Source organism: Ochotona curzoniae, unplaced genomic scaffold (genome assembly GCF_017591425.1).
Source record: "Ochotona curzoniae isolate NIBS_2020 unplaced genomic scaffold, NIBS_Ocur_1.0 contig_2599, whole genome shotgun sequence".
Classification (NCBI taxonomy): domain Eukaryota; kingdom Metazoa; phylum Chordata; class Mammalia; order Lagomorpha; family Ochotonidae; genus Ochotona; species Ochotona curzoniae.
The window spans coordinates 3,810,041-3,830,686 of record NW_024465520.1 but is presented as its reverse complement, the minus strand read 5'-3'; the positions used below and the strand labels follow the sequence as shown (position 1 = coordinate 3,830,686).

General features: G+C 42.6%; 1 protein-coding gene across 1 annotated transcript in view; it reads left to right on the top strand.

Annotated features, from left to right (window-relative positions):
• Positions 1-5,209: 5,209 nt before the first annotated feature.
• PLSCR4 (phospholipid scramblase 4) overlaps positions 5,210-20,646 on the top strand; it is a 41,332-nt gene continuing 25,895 nt past the window's right edge. The window contains exons 1-2 of the mRNA XM_040974896.1: positions 5,210-5,242; positions 19,329-19,356. Coding sequence (XP_040830830.1) covers positions 5,210-5,242; positions 19,329-19,356 — 61 coding nt within the window. The remainder of the gene's footprint in view (positions 5,243-19,328; positions 19,357-20,646) is intronic.

Below are 20,646 nucleotides of genomic sequence, written 5' to 3'. Positions count from 1 at the left end.
TTGGGCCCCTGCACTCATCTGTGGAACTCAGAGGAGGCTCCTGGCTCCTGGCTCAGCACCAGAAGTCGCGGTCATGTGGGGAATGCAGCAGTGGATGGAAGATCTCTCTTTCTGTCTCCTCCTCTCTGTAACACTGTCTTTCAAATAAAATAAATAAATAATATAGACAATAAAAGAAATGCTCAGATTTGAAGAAGGAGTAAAAAAATTGTCTCTGTTTTTCATTACAAGAAATATTAAGTGAAAGTCTGTAGTTTGAAGGGACAGGACCATACATAAACTAAGCGCTACAGGAAAAAATGAAAAACACATGAAACTGTGAACATATGAGCTGAAGATAGTAATGAACCCCACAGCAATGTTTGAGTCAACCTCACATCTACAAATAGGGCAGTAATTCCATTCATGTTAAAGGTGCTGAAGAATTCCAACCAGCTAGTAAATCCACACACACTTCAAAAGAAGCAATAGCAACTGCGAAAGAAAAAGAATCTCCAACAAATTCAGAGTTCATCAGAACCTTTTGTAAACCTCGATAACTTCCTGAAGAGCTTGAAAACATACTTGTCGTTACTAGAGAATACGGTAGAACATCTGCTTACAGGACAGTCTATGAGGAAAAGAAGAAACCCAGCAAGCCTGTATATCGGAAAGGTCTGTATTCTCTTGCAGAGACTTACATAGGACTTCCAAGAGACATGCCAGAAAATGGCCGTGTTATCACCGGAAATGACATCGCCACGTGAAACAACGGGCCCCGAAGACCTTCCGGTTCAAGGATACAATGTCCGCTGGAAGCCTAGGCTAGCCAGTGCATTTGTACTTTCATTCTTAACAAAAAAGTTCAAATAAAACAAAATAAATAAGTGGGAAAAAAATTCTCTACAGAAAGTATTCTGGCATAATTGTACACACTTTGTCTTAAGGACTGTTGACGCAGTTAGATCAAAAGTTCAAAAAACGTTACAATTATACAGCAAATACATTATAGTAAGCAAAGAAATTTTTATTGAAAAAGCACAATTTTAACAATAAATTTAATGTTTCTTAAATGCAAAGTAGGCAGGCTCTACAATTTGCTTACCACTAACTCACCGACCTGCCCGGAAATATCTTCAATACTATAAGCCCCATCCATACTAAATCTACATCACCTTTTTACTGCACCCTTTCTATATACAAACCTTTAGACACACAAATACTGCTGTACCACAGCAGCTCATGGCACTGACCTCTCTGCCATGCTCCACGGGCTGACAGCTTTGGTGCTACAGCTGAGTCTTGCAGTATAGCTTACACGGCACAAAGGGCTCAATTACTTCTGATGTTTAATTTCTCAAAACATGTTCTCATTGTCAAGTACCATAGGACCTCACTAGGTGAAATATATTCCTATCTTAATTTCAGGGGAAAAAAATGACTGGTGGCTGTTTAAGCCACACCCGTAATATTTCCTTGGATAGCTTATAAAAATAATAGCAATGGCATGTGTGACCGAAGAAATGAAAAGCGCTCTTGCAAATGTTTTTTTTTTTTTTAATTTTGTGTTTGGTGGTACGGGACACTGTAGAGACATAAAAGCAACCAATAAAAGGAACTAGTAAAAAGAGGGGTAGCTATGCAGCAACGGAGAAACAAAAATGGGATCCTGATGAAAATCGTGCATTTACCCTCACAAAATCTATTCGACCTCCAAGGACATCAAGCCAGGAATTTCAGAAAGACATGAGTTGGTTCATTCTCCCTGTCAAAACCCACGTTTGGGGATCCAGTGTGATGGCATAGTGGCTAAATTCCCACCATGTAAGCACCGGAATCCAGTATAGGTGCTAATTTGTATCCCAATTGCTCCATTTCCCATCCAGCTCACTGCTTGTAGCCTGGGAAAGCAGCTGAGGACGGCCCAAAGCCTTGGGACCCTGCACCTGTGTGGGTGACCCGGAAGAAGCTCCTGGCTCCTGGCTTCAGAATGGCTCAGCTCTGGCAATTGTGGCCACTTGGGGAGTGAACCTGTAAATGCAATATATTTCTCTATCTATCTACTTCTCTGTAAATCTGCCTTTCCAGTAAATAAATAAATAAATATTAAAGGAAAAAAAAAACCCTGTGGTTTGGGTCCATGGGTCTGTGACATGGCTCTGTTTGTTTTTCGTCCTAAGCTATAATTCAAAACTGTCATTTGGCTCTTGCCTCTGCTGGCATCTTTCATGTGGCCACTGTGGGTGGTTACATTCATGAATTTAATTTTCTTTGCCTCTCTCTCTCACACTCTCTCGTGACTTTATAACAATGTGAATAAGCACCACTCTATTTTGCAAGGCATTGGCACCGGTTTCTGTTTTATGTTTTCAATAAAGCATTACTTCTGTGTTGGAGAAATGTCTCCCTTAATTATTACAGAGAAACACAATGTGAATCTTAACGCTATTTCCAAACAAACACATGAAAATGGAAAAATTCTTCAATTGCACTCCCACATGCCTTCTCCTGTTCCAGCTCTGCCCCCCTCCCCCTGCCCTCCCCCTCCCCCGGCGTGGAGCAGCACCAAGCACTCTCGTGCAGGCACGCGGACTTCTCTCCGCTTCTGGGTCTTCCTAAAGGCAGGGGGCATTAGGGTTTACCCACTTCCCGCCAGCGTTTACTTGTCTTAAGGCGGATCCCACGAATATGAACGAAGCAGCTGTGGCCATCCATCAAAATTAACAATAAGCATATTTCTCCCAGTGTCTGAAAACACCAGCAACCTTTGCTCCTGGCGTCCCTTCCATCCTCCCTCGCTGCAGAATCGAATTGGCCTCTCTCAGTCCTGTGGAAAAGAAAACAAAACGCCTGGGCCCCTTGCCCAGTGTTTCCAACCATCGATGCATTGCCAAGGCCAACACTCCAAGCCAAGGGTCCGGGGTGGGAGCAAATGCAAAGTAAAAGACTGTTGCATAAGAGCGCTTTCTTCTCCCTCCCAGGGCAGTAACGCGCCAGTAGCAGAGTCTCGCTGGGCTCTAGAACCTGCCCAGTGCAGTGACTAGCTGTGCTCTGCTTTTGCTCCCAGCGATTTGAGTTTTTGCCCACTTCAGGTGCACCACCCCTTGCAAAACGCCGCACCGGCGGGCGGGAGAGCATCGGTTTTGGAGCACGAACGTCCCGCGCCTGGCCCTGCCCTCCGCGAGTTCACTCTGTTCTAATCTGAAAAATCCTCCTCTTCCGTCTCCTTTTCCCGCCTTCTCATCTTTCCCTTTCCTGCACCGATAACGTTAGGATTCCACGTCTGGCGTAGCTGGTGCGCAGCCGGCCAGCGGTGAGGAGGGGCCGGCCGAGCGGGTGCGGAGCGGGACCAGGTGGGCTGAAGTCCCGGAGCGCTGGGCGTCGGGAGCGCAGGGGACAGCGCAGCATTTGCGGCACGCAGCCTCGGGCAGGCAGGCCACAGTGCGCTCTGCATCTTCAGGTGGTTGTGGAAGTTTCAGGGCGGCCAGCGCGCGCCTGCGGAGGAATCGTGGCGCGTTTGGTGGCAGCAAGTCCTTTCCAACCCTGGTCTTAAGAAGTGGTGGCCCGCCGCAAGTGGGACGGTGAAGTGAAGGTGGCAGCAGAGGCCGGAGTGCAACTGTCTGCTGCGGAGGCATGGAGAGGAGTTGAGAGGTGACAGCCCTTCACCCTACTGCCCGGACTACCCTCACATTGCTGGAAGGTGGGGAACGGCCCGCGCGACTGCTTAACTTCGCGTCTCTCACCGACTTCGGCCAGAGCACTCAGGTAAAAACGCGTGACTTCTGCACAGGCTTGACGGGGTCAGCCGCTGCAGAGATCCCGGAGCTCAGATTGTTTGAGCAGACAGTGAGATGTAGTTTATCTATCCGGGGAAGGGGTAGGAGTAAAGTTTTTGTGTTGTTTCTAAAACATAAGGCGTTATTTCAAGACATTTTATTCTCTATTTTATGTCCTGGCTATCTTTTCCTAGAAGCTGCAACGTAGTTGTTTTAAAAATTTTTTTAGACGTTTAAAATGGATCCTATGAAACAAGTGGAAATGAAAATACTGTAAAGAGAGTTAACCAACTTTATAAACAACTGTTGATGCAGTGTGTTGTGTTTGTGCTGTATTATAGCCATGGATGGATGGATGGATGGATGGATGGATGGATGGATGGATGGATGGATGGGTGGGTGGATGGATGGATGGATGGGTGGATGGGTGGGTGGATGGATGGGTGGATGGGTGGGTGGATGGATGGGTGGATGGATGGCTGGATGGATGGATGGATGGATGGGTGGATGGATGGGTGGATGGATGAATGGGTGGATGGATGGATGGATGGATGGGTGGATGGATGGATGGATGGATGGATGGATGGATGGATGGGTGGATGGATGGATGGGTGGGTGGATGGATGGATGGATGGATGGATGGATGGGTGGATGGATGGATGGATGGTGCAGCCATTTATCAGATAAATGGGTGGATAGGTAGATGACCTTATTTATCTGTCTTCTTTCAGACTCAGTCCTAACCCTCACGTATCCTTCCACGCAGTGTAAAACACACTGCAGTTTGTTGTGTGCTTTCACTGCTAGCAGCATCAGGCTGGAGAACACATCCTGTTGAAAAAAGAAGACACAATTGATCTTTTCACTCGCCAATGGTACACCGTTCCCAGGACACAACGTTAAAGGTCATAGAAGAGAGAATTTAGAAAAAAGTTTTCTAGTATATTATACCTAGCTAATAAAAACCAATTAACTGCTGTTCTGTGCATAAGGTAGAAAATGTAATAGGGAGAATTGGACTTCAAGTTACATTGAGGCAATGCAAAAGTATAAGAACTTGGCTTATGAAAGACCTAAAAGTCTAAGGACTTAAATGAAGATATTTTAAAGTACACACATACACATATATTTATGAATCCAATAAAATATATCACATATATCTAGGTAATATGATGTATTAAGTAAATAGGATTGTGTTTGATTTTTTTAAAGCTGGATTGTTGAAAATAAACACTAGAAAACAGCTAGGGACATTCAGTTATGAAGTGAGTTCTTGTGTGTGTATGGGAAATTTACTATGTAGTAAAATGTGTGTTAAATCTATCATGCTTGGGGCATTGCAGCAGTTAGCTATCAGATATGTTAATGGAACCAAATAACTATTTAAGAGTGAATGAATTAAGGGAAAACTGCATTTGATAAGTATACACTGCAAATATGAAAGTAGGGCAAACATGACATTGAACCGATTGTACTTGGACAACCAGGTATTGATTTGGAAAACCAATGATAAATATGGAATGCTTTCTTACTTGTGATACACTGATTTAACAGGTAGGCCACTTGAACATATATGAAATCTAAAATTGGAAAAGGAAAACTTGAATGAACAATTTGGCACAGGAAATGTGAGAAAAGCATTTCTACGGATATACAAAGACCTCCAGGGGACTGAGGTGACAGTAGGGCAGGTGAAGCTGCTGTGCAGGTGCCTGGCCTCCTTGTTAGAGGGCCAGATGAAGGCCTGGGTCTCCCGTTGGAGGCAGAAGACGGCCCAAGAGCGTGGCTGGCAGACCGGGGTGAGGCTTCCGGCTCTGGGCTGTGGCCTGTTCCACACATGGCTGCTCCTGCCATCTCTTTTCCTGATCGGTAGTTCTGCCTTTTAAACAAACAAATCTGCACAAAAACCCATGCAAAGACATTGGTTTTTTTTATGAACATTTGCATGCAGAAACACAAACAGGAGAACATTGTGAACAGAAAATGACAATGTCCAGAATATAGCTAGAGCTCTCAATGACATTTCAAATCAACAAGCAAATTAATGATAGTCCATCAAAGCAAGAGAGAGGCAAATGATAAACATAATGAAGAAATCCAGCCAAACTAATTATCTAAACAATGCAATTAAAATGAGAGAGCAGTTTTTGCCTGCTTTACTAATTTCAAAAGTCTGATAATATTTTGTGTTGATAATTGGATGAGGAAATATACTTTTACAGACTTGCTGGAAATGTGACTTGGTCAAACTTTTCTTAATAGCTACTGAAATTTTCAAACAATCATTTCTTATTGCAATTTTTCCCACAAAACATACCACCCACTGGGCAAACAGAAATCAGTGTCAAAATGTTAGTAGTGGTATTGTTTTTGATCTAGAAAATATGCGATTTTACAACCATTACATGAGATCTGATTCCAACATTTAGAGTTCATTAAAAGGTGGATCAATATGTGATTTAAAATATGAGGAGCGCTAAACAGTGCAGTGTGGACATACCCATATTGTGTACTGTGAATTAAAACAAGAAGAAATGAAAACAAATTTAAAATCAGGATATATAGAAATATACATATGCATGTTTCCATTTGCGCCAGGGCATAATATTTTATAAATAATAATTGGTAATGTGGAGGTGGTGCAGTGGCAGACAGGCTAATCCTGGAGCCCGTGGTGCCAGCGTGTCAATCTGTATCTCCCAGATGGATAGAAAAGGCTCAAAGACATGAGCCATTACCTGGCACATCCCAGAGCTGGCAGAGAGCTGGGATCCAGAGAGAGTCAGAACTTGACCCCAAGCACTCAGATGTGGGAAGTTGTTGTCCCAAACACGAACTGCACTGTGCAAATTGCTTGCTGCTAAGTCAGTCAGGTTTTGTGGATTCTTTGGCAACTCTCATAAACAAGAAATGTCACATATCTTTAAAAAAAAACAGATTTATTTATTTTTATTGGAAAGGCAGATTTACAAATGGGAAAGACAGAAAGATCTTTTGTCTGCTGGTTCAGTCCCAAAATGGCCACAATGGCCAGAGCTGAGCTCTGATCTGGAGCCAGGAGCCTCTTCTGGGTCTCCCATGCAGGTGTAGGGTCCCAAGGCTTTGTGATTCCTCAATTACTTTCCCAGGCCACAAGCAGGAAGCTGGATGGGAAGTGGAGCAGCTGGGACATGAACTGACACCCATACGGGATCCTGGCTCTTGGAAATGGAGGATTAGTCAGTAGAGCCATTGTATGGTCCTGAAATGTGACATTTCTGAATTCTTAGTATGGATGCCACTTTCCTTCTTCAAATGTAATTTTCCTGCTAGAGTCTCACTACACTGCTTGCTAGGAACGTGGCAGTGAATGCTTTTGTGTTGTCTTTGGTCTGACTAGTCAGTGTGTTCAGTCTTGCTGTGGAGTGCTGGGTAGGTGCTTTTGTCAGATTAAGAATTTCACATTTTAGGTTTTTGAGTGTGGTATTTGCTAAATGATCTGGTTTCTTTTCAAATATTTTCAGTGCAGTCCATTGATATGACATATTTTTTGTCTTTTTATTACTGTGGCATATTGGTTGTTTGGGTATGATTAAAGATTTGTGTTACTGAGATAAGTCACACTTCATCATCAAAGTATATTTTACATATGTTTCTGAACTTGGTGTTCTAGTCTGTTGTTGAGGATTTGTAGGGATACCAACCTAGCTTTTCTTTTCTTGTAATGTCTGTCTGATTATATCAGAATCATTGTGACTAGATAAACTAAGATATATTCCCTCTTTTATTTCTTTTTTCTCTTTTTTAAAAAAAATATATATATTTATTAATTACATTGCACTGGGATTCCCCCCTCTCCCCTCCCCAAATCTTCCCTCCGTGGTGGATTCCTCCACCTTGTCGCAGTATTACAGTTCAAATCCAGTCAAGATTCTTTCATTGCAAGCACATATTAAGCATAGAGTCCAGCATCTTATTGTCCAGATAAATTCAACGGTTTCTTGGGGAGACCATCTCTGGTCTGAAGGCAGAGCTGGCAGAATATCATCCCGATCAATTTAAACCCACAACATAACATAACGTCAAAAACAGTTTACAACATTATGAAATTAATTGACATGGTATTGAGTAACTGATATGCTAAGAAAAATGCAAGTTCTTAAGCACATCCTGTGACTACTTCATTGATGTTTCAATTTTAGTTTATATACAACCGGCTTCTATACACCTTAAAATGGCTATAGGGTACTATTCAGCTGTCCCATGTCTATTTTCATTTTTATATTTAGCAGTTTATAGTGTTGAAGCATAATTTTTACTGAACGTGGCAGATTTTAGGATAGTCCAAACTGAGTTATAACTCTAACAAGGCATATGTCAACAGTTGAGGTGCAGAACAGTTTTAGGAGGGGTGTGCAGAGAAATCTTCAATACCTTAGTGAGAAGTAACTAATCTTTGTGTCGTACCTAGTAAGGTATGTGTGAGTCCACGCTGACCATTTCCTTTTTGATTCTAAGCTTTCCTTGTTGTTCTCTGCCTATTCCCTCTTTTATTTCTTAAAAGTATTGTGAAAAGGGAATGGTTTGGTGGAGCAGCAGGCTAATCCTCCAGGTGTGGTGCCAGCATTCTATATGGATGTCAGTTCCTGTCCTGACTGCTCCATTTTCAATCCAGTTCCCTACATACAGCCTGTGGAAACAGCAGAGGATGGACCAAAGCCTTGTGACCTTACACCCATGTGGGAGACTAGGAAGAAGTTCCCTGGCTCCAGGCTTTGGGACTTAGTTCCAGCCTTTGCAACCATTTGGGGAATGAACCAGGGGATACAAGATTTCTTTCTCTCTGTTCTCTTATCTGCAAATCGGCCCTTACAAATAAAAAATGAGTAAATCTTTTGTAGAAAAAGGGATTTAGGAAAGATTCATATTCCGTTTGTAAAAGATTTATTTATTTATTTTTAATTCAGGATTACAGAGAGAGTGAAAGATAGTCTATCCGTTGATAAGAAAGCAGGAAGACCAGGGCCAAGGAACCGGTGTACCTCTCTGGTGTGGGTGGCGCAGAAGGCAGAGAAGCAAGTTCCCGGACTGTCCCTTGCTGCCCTTCAGGGAGACCATCAAAACGTGGTTAACACAGGAAGCAGAAGCTGCACTCAAACCTAGAAACAGACAGAGAGTTGAGCAGCCCAGGCAGAGTCAAACTCTGTCCCAGATGCCTGCCCTGTATGCAAAGGTTTTTGAGTATTTGCTTACTCTCTTTAAGAGAATAGTCCAGATAAGCTTCTATGTGAAAGAATGTGAAAACAGAGTCTGGGTGGAAGTACAGCCAGTCTAACAACAGGAGAGGGGAGAAGGAACAAGAGGCGTAGTGGTCGGCAGTTGGATGAGAGTTGAATCATGCAATACCTGTGTAATCAGAACTGATTTAACTGAAAAAGAAACGTAATATACAGGTGATGCTGAGACAGAAGTGTGATGGGATATATGAAGTCAGAGTCAGGTGTTACTGCCTCCGCACCAGTCCTTACAGCGAATGAGGTGAGTCACCAAAAGTGGCCCAGGAAACCTTTCCCCAGCTTTATTGCAACCCAGGCTGTGGCCCAGACACCCTAGTGTCATGTATGGTTGAAGTTAGAGACCACTCAGGTCCTCCACTTACCAGGTCAACCTCATCAGTACCCCAGAACTCTCTCAGTAACCATGGCATGGAGGATCCCCCAGATTTGGAAGTGCCTCTGCGTCATCAGACCTCAGGGATTCTGACATGATAAGTCTTGTGTTTCTAGGTGTTTGCAACTCATGGGCTCCTTGGAAGACAGGTGCTCCAGTGAGGAGCTTGACATCATTAATTCCTATGAGCTGAGCAATATTGTTGATGAGGAAACTGAGGCACATAAAGATCAATTGATTTGCCACTCAAGCAACTAAGTGATTAGAAAGTGAGACCAGACTCATCTCAGTCTGTCGGCAGAGCCATGCGTTCTGTTCTCAGTGCCAAAGCCAATCGCACCGAGCTGTCAAGGTCAAGCTAAAATGTCACCTCTAGGAAACCTAAAGAGGATCATCCTCTCCGGCATTCAAGGTCATAATAAGCTAGACCCCAGCAACAGATGAATTCGTTCCATCTGCTTGCAGGGAGAGAGCCCATGCATGACTCGCCTCTGAAAGCCTGCAGCCTCATAGAGGGTATTCCATGCGGAATGTATTTGAGAAGCTCACGGATTAATAAAGACACAAATGAGAGCCCGTTAATTTCAGGTGTGTATGCATGCACACACACAGTGGATGCACACAATAGACAAAAGACCCAAGCGGTCAGTGAGTATGGATGATAAGAGGAGGACAAGGAGGAAAAGACGGACCAGCTCAGTGCAGCTCGGCTCGGCACCTGCACCCTGACGTCAGGATGCTCTCTGTTTTTTTCCTGTTTGCCATCAGTCCCTGAATCCCATGGCTACACCACACAGGGCCAGGAGGCAGGGACAGATAGCTTTGCTGCATTTATAATTGACAGAGTTCTCATCTTCTCCTTTGTCTTTTATCTTTTGTTCTGGTCCCTTCAGCCTTTCCTCCTCTGTCCGACTTATTGGAGTGTTTTTAAATCACAGCTTTTAAATTTGCTGGTGATGTAATTATCTATCGTATTGGCATTGGCATCTTTTCATTTCAAACCCCCACGTGAGTACAGATTTTTCTAGTTCTTTATATGTCATAATTTTGTATTTTATCCTTGACATTTTGCGGGTTTTTGAGATTTTTTGAGTCTTGTTCAAATGCCATGAAAAAAAAATGATTTTTTTCTTCTTATTTTTGTTTTTGGCAAGCTGTTGACCCAGTTGGGTTCAGGCCAGCGTTCTGTGTGTTGTGCAATGTCTGTTTCCCCTAAAAAGTTTATTCTATGATATTCAGTTCTCTTTCATGTGTACACAGCCCAGTGGCCTGTCTGAAACCAAGGCAGTGGTCTCTTTCATTTCAGTTCCGAATATTTTTATTTGGGCCAGGTATATACAGGCACCTCTTACAAAGCTTCCAGGATTTCATAGATAATTTTATGGGGACACTTTCCCAAACTACCCGCTCATGATCTTCTTGCTATCAGTTTTCTAGGCCTCTGTCTTTTTGTTCAGCATCCTGGACATTAAGTTTTTGTGTATATTTTTCTGTTGCATGATTCTCACAAATTTACTTTCATTCAAGCCCAAGTCAGGGAAGGCAGAGAGACAAAAGAAGCAAGAGGGGGTTCACGCCACGCATTTGGGACCACAGCTCTGTGTATCAAGAGGAAGAGCCCCTCCCTCTGTATTTGCACTCTCCCGGCATCCCTTGATAGCTTTCACTCTCTTCAGGAAGGAATTGACATGGCGCATGAAGGAATGGAGAAAAGGAAAAGGGACTGAGGAATTGTGCAATTCTTTCTGCACTTTGTGAATCCCTCTTTGTGCTCAAGCCAGAACTGGAGGGCTTCCTGGAGCTGTCCTTGCCACTGGGGCCTGTTGCTGCCCCTTGGGCCACCTTACAACAGTATCAAGCCAGGGGCACCCAAGAAAAAAGGCAAATGGATTTCTATCTAATTGTCATTTTTCTGGATACACACACACATAGTTGTGTGTATGTACATATGTATATTGACTATATATGCATGTGCAAGGTGTGCCCTGCCCTGTGAAGTTAGAATGTGTAACTCCAGGAACACCCATGTGTTCACCAATCAGGAAGCCCATCTGAGCCCCAGTGTCTGGCACTGCTGGCAGCCTTCGGGACAAGGCCATGAGTGCTGGAGTCACTGGCCACGTGCCTCAACTAGTCTCCCAGCCACCCACCTCCTTAGAGGTCAAACACTGTCAAAGCTGTCCTCTCCAATTACAAGGTTGGTCTTCCTGGCAGTGGCAGCCTCCGTCCTGAGTCACAGCCCAACTGAGACTCAAGGAGCCCCTGGGAACAACCACAGACACTCCCATCGCTCACAGTTTCTCAGGTTTAAAAGTCATCTACCCTCCCAGATCCTCACCAAGGACTACCAGTATGGGCACCAAGGACTACATCCCAACTGCCAAGGATACCAAGGGGAATTGGAATGCTTTTGGAGGCTGAGAACTCTAAGGTCATCCACTCCCATTTGAATCTCCCACATGGGATGGAAGAAGCCCAAATCCTTCCTCGCAGGATCCAATGTCATTGGAACAACAGCCAGGAGCCCAGAGTGGTCTGCAAAAACAGAACAGTAAACTCCCTTCGGGATTAGGAACGGAGCTGTCTCTGGTCCTTACTTAATTCCAACATGGGATCCCCACCCTCTCCTGCAATGACCATCAGGGTCGCCCCGGAGAGCCCCCCCAAAAAACAAAACAAAACAAAACAAAACAGAAAAACAACAACGAAAAATTAGAATAGATAGAGAACAACAAGGATAGCTTAGAACCAAACAGGAAACGGTCAGCTTGGACTCACACATACCTTACTAGGTAGGACACGAACATAAGCTACTCCTCACTAAGGTACTGAAGATTTCTCTGCACACCCCTCCTAAAACTGTTCTGCACCTCAACTGTTGACATATGCCTTGTTAGAGTTATAACTTAGTTTGGACTATCCTAAAATCTGCCAAGTTCAGTAAAAATTATGCTTCAATACAATAAACTACAAAATACTAAAATGAAAATAGACACGAGACAGCTGAATAGCATCCTATAGCCATTTTAAAGTGTATAGAAGCCGGTTGTATATAAACTAAAATTGAAACATCAATGAAGTAGTCACAGGATGTGGTTAAGAACTTGCATTTTCTAACATATTGGTCACTCAATACCATGTCAATTAATTTCATAATGTTGTAAATTGTTGTTTTTGACGTTATGTTATGGCTTTAAATTGATCGGGATGATATTCTGCCAGCTCTACCTTAAGACCAGAGATTATTTCCCCAAGAAACCGTTGAATTGATCTGGACAGCGAGATGCTGGACTCTATGCATTGTACATGTTTGCAATGAAAGAATCTTGACTGGATTTGAACTGTAATACTGCGACAAGGTGGAGGAATCCATCATGGGGGAAGGTACAGGAGAGGTTGGGGGACTCCCAGAGCCTATGAAATGGTGTCATAAAATGAAACGTAATAAAAAAGAATATTATCAACAAATATTAAAAATGGTAAGACATTTGAAAAAAAAAAGTCATTTACCCAGAATTTAGGACAAAGACTGGGTAATTTTTTTGTTGTTATTATCTAATAACATGACTCACATCACAATAAAAACTGAATAACTGTTACATTCTATGGAGACAGAATAAAATAGTTTAAAACATAATTGATATTAGGCAGTTAGCAAAGGTGGATAGATAATTCATTTATTTGAAATAGTCTATGGAGCCTAGTGCGATATTCTAGAGGCTAAAGTTTTCACCTTGCATGCACCAGGGTCCTATATAGGCACCAGTTCTAATCCTGGCAGCTCCACTTCCCATCCAGCTCCCTGCTTGTGGCCTGGGAAAGCAGTTGAGGACGGCCCAAAGCCTTGGGACCCTGCACCCGTGTGGGGGACCCTGAAGTGGCTTGTGGCTCTTGGCTTTAAATCAGCTCAGCTCCAGTCGTTGTGGCCATTTGGGGAGTGAATCAATGGGCAGAAGATCTTCCTCTCTGTTTCTCCTTCTCTCTGTATATCTGACTTTCCAATAAAAGTAAAATAAAATTAAAAGCCTAAATATCTTATTAGAACTACTAGCATACTAACACTTCTAGCTTATTTTCACATAGCTTGGATCATTTGAAATGTATGAGTTAAAATTTGGACATTTGAAAAATATCAGTTTTATGTGTTAAGAATTTCATCACTATTGTCTAGTAAATCAAATATAGTATCCCGCTTATAAAAGGGTACTTAAGCTTTTGGGGGAAATAGGATTTAAAAAATAAGTTTGCTTCTATGCATATTTTTGTATCTATGTATAGTTTTTCATAATATGCATTTTTCATGAAATTTTAAAAACCCCTTTTATTCATGGGTTTCAGGTCTTTTGTACCAAGATTCACACATTTTTATTCAATTTCCAAGAAATTTTTGAAGTGCTTTTTTTTTCATCTCATTAATTTTCATACTATAAAGTACTGCCTTAACAAGGAGTTAACATCCCAATGTTCCCTTCTGTGGAATTATTTTTAGATTTTTTTCTATTTTTAGTTGTTTAAAATATAATGAAACGTGCTTAGTGTAATTTTAGTTGTCTTCTTCAAGTCTATTACAATATAAATCCGTTCACGTGTATTACATAGCTAATGTCATTGTCATGAGATGAAACTAAACCCTGGAGTCCCTTAAACTCTTCCAGCACCATTGCTGCCGACAAGATGAAGGCGTCCAGCAGCGTGCTCATTTCTTCCCTTCAGAGGTTTTTCCACGTGTAAACATGGCTCACGCATTATCTCTGGCGCTGGGAGGTGGAAGTGCTGTCAGCCTAGAAGCCAGCATACGACCCTGCGCATGACTGACCAACAGTGCATACTCAACAGCTGAACGGCACACAGCCTGAGCTTACATTACTTTTCCCATACAGACATTTTTGATCGCTTCATCAGCTGGCATTTTTTTTTCTACTAGTGAGATCATTTTATTGAGGCACATTTATGCAGGAGTTGCTTTGTCCTGGCATGCTGTAAGTACTAGCCAGTCTTTGTAACATTTCTGTTACTGTAGTGTTCAGTGATGTTGCTGTCAACACAATCAGAACACACAGGCTTAAGGAACAAACAGATCACTCCAGGTTACAAAGGTACCAGGGACAGATGTAGGATTTGAACCCATGATATAGATCACTCTCCATACTGTGTAAAGGTGCCACTTTATGCCCTTCATTAACCTCCCACTCTTCTGCCCCTCTAGGTTTCTTTAAGGGGAGATGGATGCATGCTGAAAATACCTTTTCCTATTGAACTCCTAGAGAAAGATGGGAGGTGGTGTTCAGTGGTATGGGGTGTTGCTGGGAGTAGTCTCTCTTGCGCATGAGAAGCAGTGGATGTCCAGAATGTGGCTTGGTTTCTCTTCTGTCCTCTCGCTGCTGAAGGCACTGGATGCAGGCACAACCAAGGGGTTAGCAGGTGCAGCTGTCCGAGCCTGTGTCCCAAGAGTCTCACCCTGCCCGAGCTCTCCTAGCTTCAAGGTCAAGAGCGATACAGAGTCCAGGAAATGCCCAGCTGTGAAATGTTTGCCTTCTGGATGTTGTGATTGAAGTTTCAGGTATCCCTGGTGTGGAGTTTTGGAGCTTCTAGTTTTAAGAGGAGTCTGCTAAGTGTGTCAATCTATTTGTATGTGTGTGTCATTCTCTTCCAATATAGAAATTTTGTTATTGGGGAGAGGCAAGAAAAACTGAACAGATGGCACTAAATATTACGGGAGGTTTAAGTTAACAATATTGCACTAGCTGGATATTATCCTGATTCACATTTCCACTAAGATCATATTTTAAAATGTCATAATAAAGGGAGGAGAACATATGCTGAAAGTGTTCGAGGGTGGGGGACAAAGAAAGCACTTAGAACCTGCAGACTGTGCAGTAAGGCGCAAGGATGCTTTCCTTTTACTGGTTGTTACTGTTTTGATTTTAGTAAATCACTTGAGTCCTATTTGAATTCATAATTTCTGCCTATAATCCTTGAGATCTATTTCTCCTTATATTTTATTAGTCTCAGAAATACTTAAACACGAGGATCATCTGGAACTGTGTAAAATTGAAACTTTTCAGGCTGGAAATTCTATATTTTTTCCATCAAGTTTTATTTCCAAGATGAAATATTTTAATAGTAATAATATTCAAACCTATGTGTTCACCTAGATTCGGCAGTTATTAAAACTCATCTTAGTAGGAATTATGGGAGGCCACGTGGATAGTGGATGGTGCTGGAGTCCAACTCCAGCCAAGTTTGGAACTCGAGAAGGGTGCATGGAATAAGCGCAGGGAAAAGAAACGGAGCACTAAAATTTCAGGAGCATAATGGACAATGCAACAAAGCTGTCTGCTTTATTTATACAGAAGCAGTCACAAAGGCTGGCACAGACTTCCCACACCTGGTCAAGTGGGCATTCCTAAGGATAGTTCTGCCAGTTGTTTCACCTTGAGGCAGGAGGTCAGCAGTCCTAATCCTGTGGTCAGGAGGTTCTCAGTAGACAGCACATATCAATCAGTAACACATTCCCACTGCAATCCTCATTCTAAAACTTAGTCTTGAATCACCTAAGGGAGAAATGCATCACAGAAGGAAGGACCTCAAGATCAAGGAAAGAGGGAAAGAATAGATTCCCACTACACCTAGGGACTTGATTAGTATATGGTCAATGGAGGCAGCTGAGACAGCATGAATAGTAAAAGGCCTTTTGCTAAGACGTTACCAGCAACATCAACTTCCAAACTCACATTGACAGTAAAGACCAACTCCGCAATGTCAGACAATGGCTAAATAGATTACAGAAATCTCAGCAGGATTGTATGGTGTCCATGCAAAGGGAGGTGGAAATGCCTTCAGGTGGATGTGGAGACATCCACCGAGCACTGCCATGTGGCAGGAAATTTCTTGCGGCCCTGCCTGCAATGGAACAATTCTCTTGACGCCTTTGTGACTTCCACACCCACCACACGGTCCCCAGCAGGATGGTGCACGGACAGACGATCTGTCCTTTTGCATTATAGCACTTAATTATGTGTTCTGATTAGTATCGACTGTGGCTCTGGGGTAATTTTCTACCCCTGAACTTAAGGTAGGAAAAAAAGAACAGCAAAACTTGAAGTTAGAAGTGCATATATATGATATAATGGCCAAGTGGTTTTAGTTAGAATGTAAGGATGTCTTTAGAGCTTTCTGTGCTTTCCATCATCCTGGTAGACTAGAATTCTCAGTATCTTAAAGCTCATCATGAGTCACTGCTAAATATTGACTCCTCATCTTTCTGATCTTTCTGCTCTATCTGCAGCCATTTTCCTGAATTTTGTATATTTATTCCATAATATGTCAGATAGCTTCATTTAGATTTCCTGCTTACAAATGGAATTGTACTATAGGTGTTCTCCAGTGAGTCAGCATTCCTATCATGATGTAATTTTGAGATTTATCTTTGTTAATGTGTGTGGCTGTAACTTGCCTTCACTCATGTGCACGTATCACTGTATCATATACATTCTCGATAGTTTCTATAGCAGTCTGCCATTAATGGACATTAGGGAAGTTTTTGGCTTCTTTTGATATAAGCAATGATATCACGAGCATTTCTGCCTCTATCCTATGTGGATGTGCCAGAATCACTCAGGTGTACCCATCAGGGAATGCCTGGGATTTAAAGTCCTGGAAAGCTGTAATCGTGTCTATAAACAGCAGGGTTTACCATGACTGCGGAATAGGACCAATTATTTGAACTACTTTGGAACACAATTAGAACTGGCTTTTGAAAAGATCTATTTATTTGTTTCAAAATCAGAGATACAGAAAGAGTAAAAGAAAAGAAAGAGATTCATGATTCATACATTGGTTCACCTCCAAAATGGCCAGCAATGAACCAGGTTGAATCCGGAAAGGAGCCAGAAGCTTCTTCCTGGCATCCTATGTGAGTCTTCCTCTGCTTTTCCTAGGCTACTAGCAGGGAGCTGTGTTGGAAGTAGGGCTGCTGGGACACTAACTGGCACTAGCATTGCAGGTAGTAGCTTTAGCTGCTTCACCATAACTTCATGGGCCTGCATTTTTGGTGCACCCTGTAATGTTTTATTTTTACAATTTCTCACAATGAATGACGTTGCATAAACCAACTTCAGCTCCCCATGGTTGAGATGGTGTCACACTGACTGTATGCTGGGGCATGTGAGAGTAAAATCATATGAGATATGCCTCTCCATACAGGCACATACCCAGGGAACTTTCATGTTGTTCACTCAGGATTCTGTTGTTGCTGGATTCCTGTAATCTTGGTTCCCCCATCTCCTCTAGGTTGATGGCCTTTAGTTCAACTTGGATAACGCGAATAACCAGATCCTCTGCTCTAATAGTTGAGTGGCATTCAGAGTTAGACATAGGTTGGCTATTTACATATTTAACAGGTGTTATTATAATGGAAATGATCTGTGAAAAACTGCTTGGCTCTTTGCTGTCACGTAATGATCACTCAATGATAGCCTGTGTTAATGCTGCGTGCCTTATTACTTATCATCATGATAACTCAGAAATACCGACATCCCTTAGTCTGATACCCCTTATATGAAACTTCATTTTAGTGTCTGTTTCCTCCCCTCACTTATTTTTATGATGCTCACATTTGCAGTTTTTCCATTTAAATGTTTCACTTTCTTCTCATTTTCTCCTAAATGTAATGTAACCAAGTTTCAATTTTGGTTTTTGTTTATTTCTGCTCTCCAATGGCTACCATCATCCCCTCTTGGCTAGTTGCAGGCATCACCCGCACTTCAGTAACCCTAACCTAAAGACCGAGACCCCAAGACTGCTCCTTTCCCTAGTCCATCAGTCCCTCCTCCTGTCACATCTCTCGTTGCTTGTCACCCTCCCATTTCTAAGTCAGCATCAGCTCTCACCTGAATGCCCACTGCCCTCCACCTTGAATGCCTGCCTGCACTCTTCCCACGCCAGGCAATACTGTAAATTAGGTCTGATGGCTGCACTGCTGAAAATCCTCCAAAGATTTCCCAGTTGCAATCACAGCTAATTCCATGCGCCTCGCCATGACCTTCCGCTGGGGTCACACCTCTGTCTGTGTCTCATCACATTGGTTCATGCACCATGGCCTATTCGTATCTGGGTTCTTTCTCATCCTCTCCCTTGAGGACCCCAAGCTCACTCTCATCTCTGGAACTTTCCAATTACTTTTATGCCTTCCTGATTCTCTATAATTTTAATGTATTGTTTTCTTTCATTGTTCCAACAGGTCAAAAGTCTCTTTCTGAGAATTATTTTCATTGTTTTTTGAAAAATTCCTTTTCTTTTTTACTAACAGTATCTAAATGTAAACTTATGGATTTAGTGACTTTTTAAAAAAATCTCATCCCATTAGAATATAAAATCAAGCAGGGTGGGTAGCAGAGTGTCTTACCTGATTTATTGCAACATTCTTGGGCTCGGCACAACCGCTCAACAGGCTAACACTTCACGGGCAAGCGCTGCCATCTTTTGTGGGTGCCAGTTCTAGTCCTGACTGCTCCATTTCCCATCCGGCTCCCTGCTTATGGCTTAGGAAGATAGTCTGAGAGAGCCTAAGTCTTTGGGATCCTGTCCCCTGTAGAAGAGCCCGAGGGTGCTCCTGGCTCCTGAATGGCTTAATCATAGGCCTGGGGACAATGTGGGGAATGAAGCAGCAGATCAAAGATCATTTTTTATCTTTCTCTATAAATCTTTCCAATGAAAATATATCAATCTTCTGAAAAATGCAGTGTCCTCTACTTCTGCAACATTGCCTGGTGCATAACTCATACTCAGTAAGTATTTGTTAGTGAAAAAGATAAGTGAAAGAAAAAAAAGTTTAAATGTTCACACAATTTCTGCCATCTTCACCACGTATTGTGCATAGCAGTAATTATATATTTTTAAGTCACTAAAATGTTTTGTTTTCAGGGTGAATTGGAATTCTTCAGAATGTCAGGTAAGTAATTGTGAATTCATTTGAATATGTTTCATTGCAAAATGTGAATTATTTTAGTTATTTACTTAGAAAAGAAATTGTATTTGTTTAGTAGTTCGTTAGTTTTCCTTTAGACAATATAAATATAAATGTAGGCGAATATATGAGTAAGTGTACACATTTATACACAAGGACAATTCTATCTGTCTTGATCAGAGAAGAATTTATAGGAGACCAGCACTGGCACAAATGTGTGAGGAGTTCTTTAAAGCATGCAGGGCTGGGCCCGGTGCGGTGGTGCAGTGGTTAAGGTCCTCACCTTGCACGCCCGGGATCCCATATGGGCACCGGTTCTAATCCCGGCAGCCCCGCTTCCCATCCAGCTCCCTGACTGTGGCCCAGGAAAGCAGTCAAGGACGGCCCAAAGCTTTGGGACCCTGCACCCGCGTGGGAGACCTGGAAGAGGCTCCTGGCTCACTCCCGTTGCGCTCACTTGGGGAGTGAATCATTGGACGGAAGATCTTCCTCTCTGTCTCTCCTCTCTGTATTTCTGCCTTTCCAATAAAAATAAAATAAATCTTTTTTTTTTAAGAAAAAAAAAGCATGCAGGGAGAAATAGGGAAAGAGAATAAGAATAGGAGAAGCATTCTGCAAACAGAAGTGGTAGTACTAAGTAACAGTACTTAGTTACTTGGGTAGTACTTAGTACTGAGTACTAAGACATGGTTTGATGAAGGAGAGCTGAAGCCAAGTCTTACGTTTTCTAGTAATTTAGAGAAAAACATATTTGTGGAATTTGCATGAGATGAATTAACCAGAGCTTTCCCATGTGTCCGGAGAGGCACTTCTATAATCGTAACAAACGAATAAGGCATAACATGCCGAAAAGTGACTGTATGAATGAGCTTTTTACTACCTGAAATGATGAAGTTACAGTTTACGTAGCTCACGTGTTAGAGGCTGGAAGTCCAAGAGGCATGAGGCAGGCTTTGACAGAGGGGTCTTACACACGGCGGAGCACCTGCAGGAGGAAGGATCACATTTTTGACTAGGATGGGTGGACCCAAACTCGAGCTTTTTAAACAACTTTCTTCTGAGAACTCCAGGGAGTCCTGCCGGAGCTGCCTTCTGAAGACACCTGCCCCCACCTGCCAGAGGTGCCCACATCTGTCAGAAGCAGCTCCCCAGAGACCAAGGCTTGAACTCAGGTGCTTTGGTGGGTTATCCAGTAATGCCCAAACCATAACACCTGTGCTGAAGCAGTCGCTGTAATCCAGGCCACTTTTAGAAAGTATTTATTAAAAATGATTG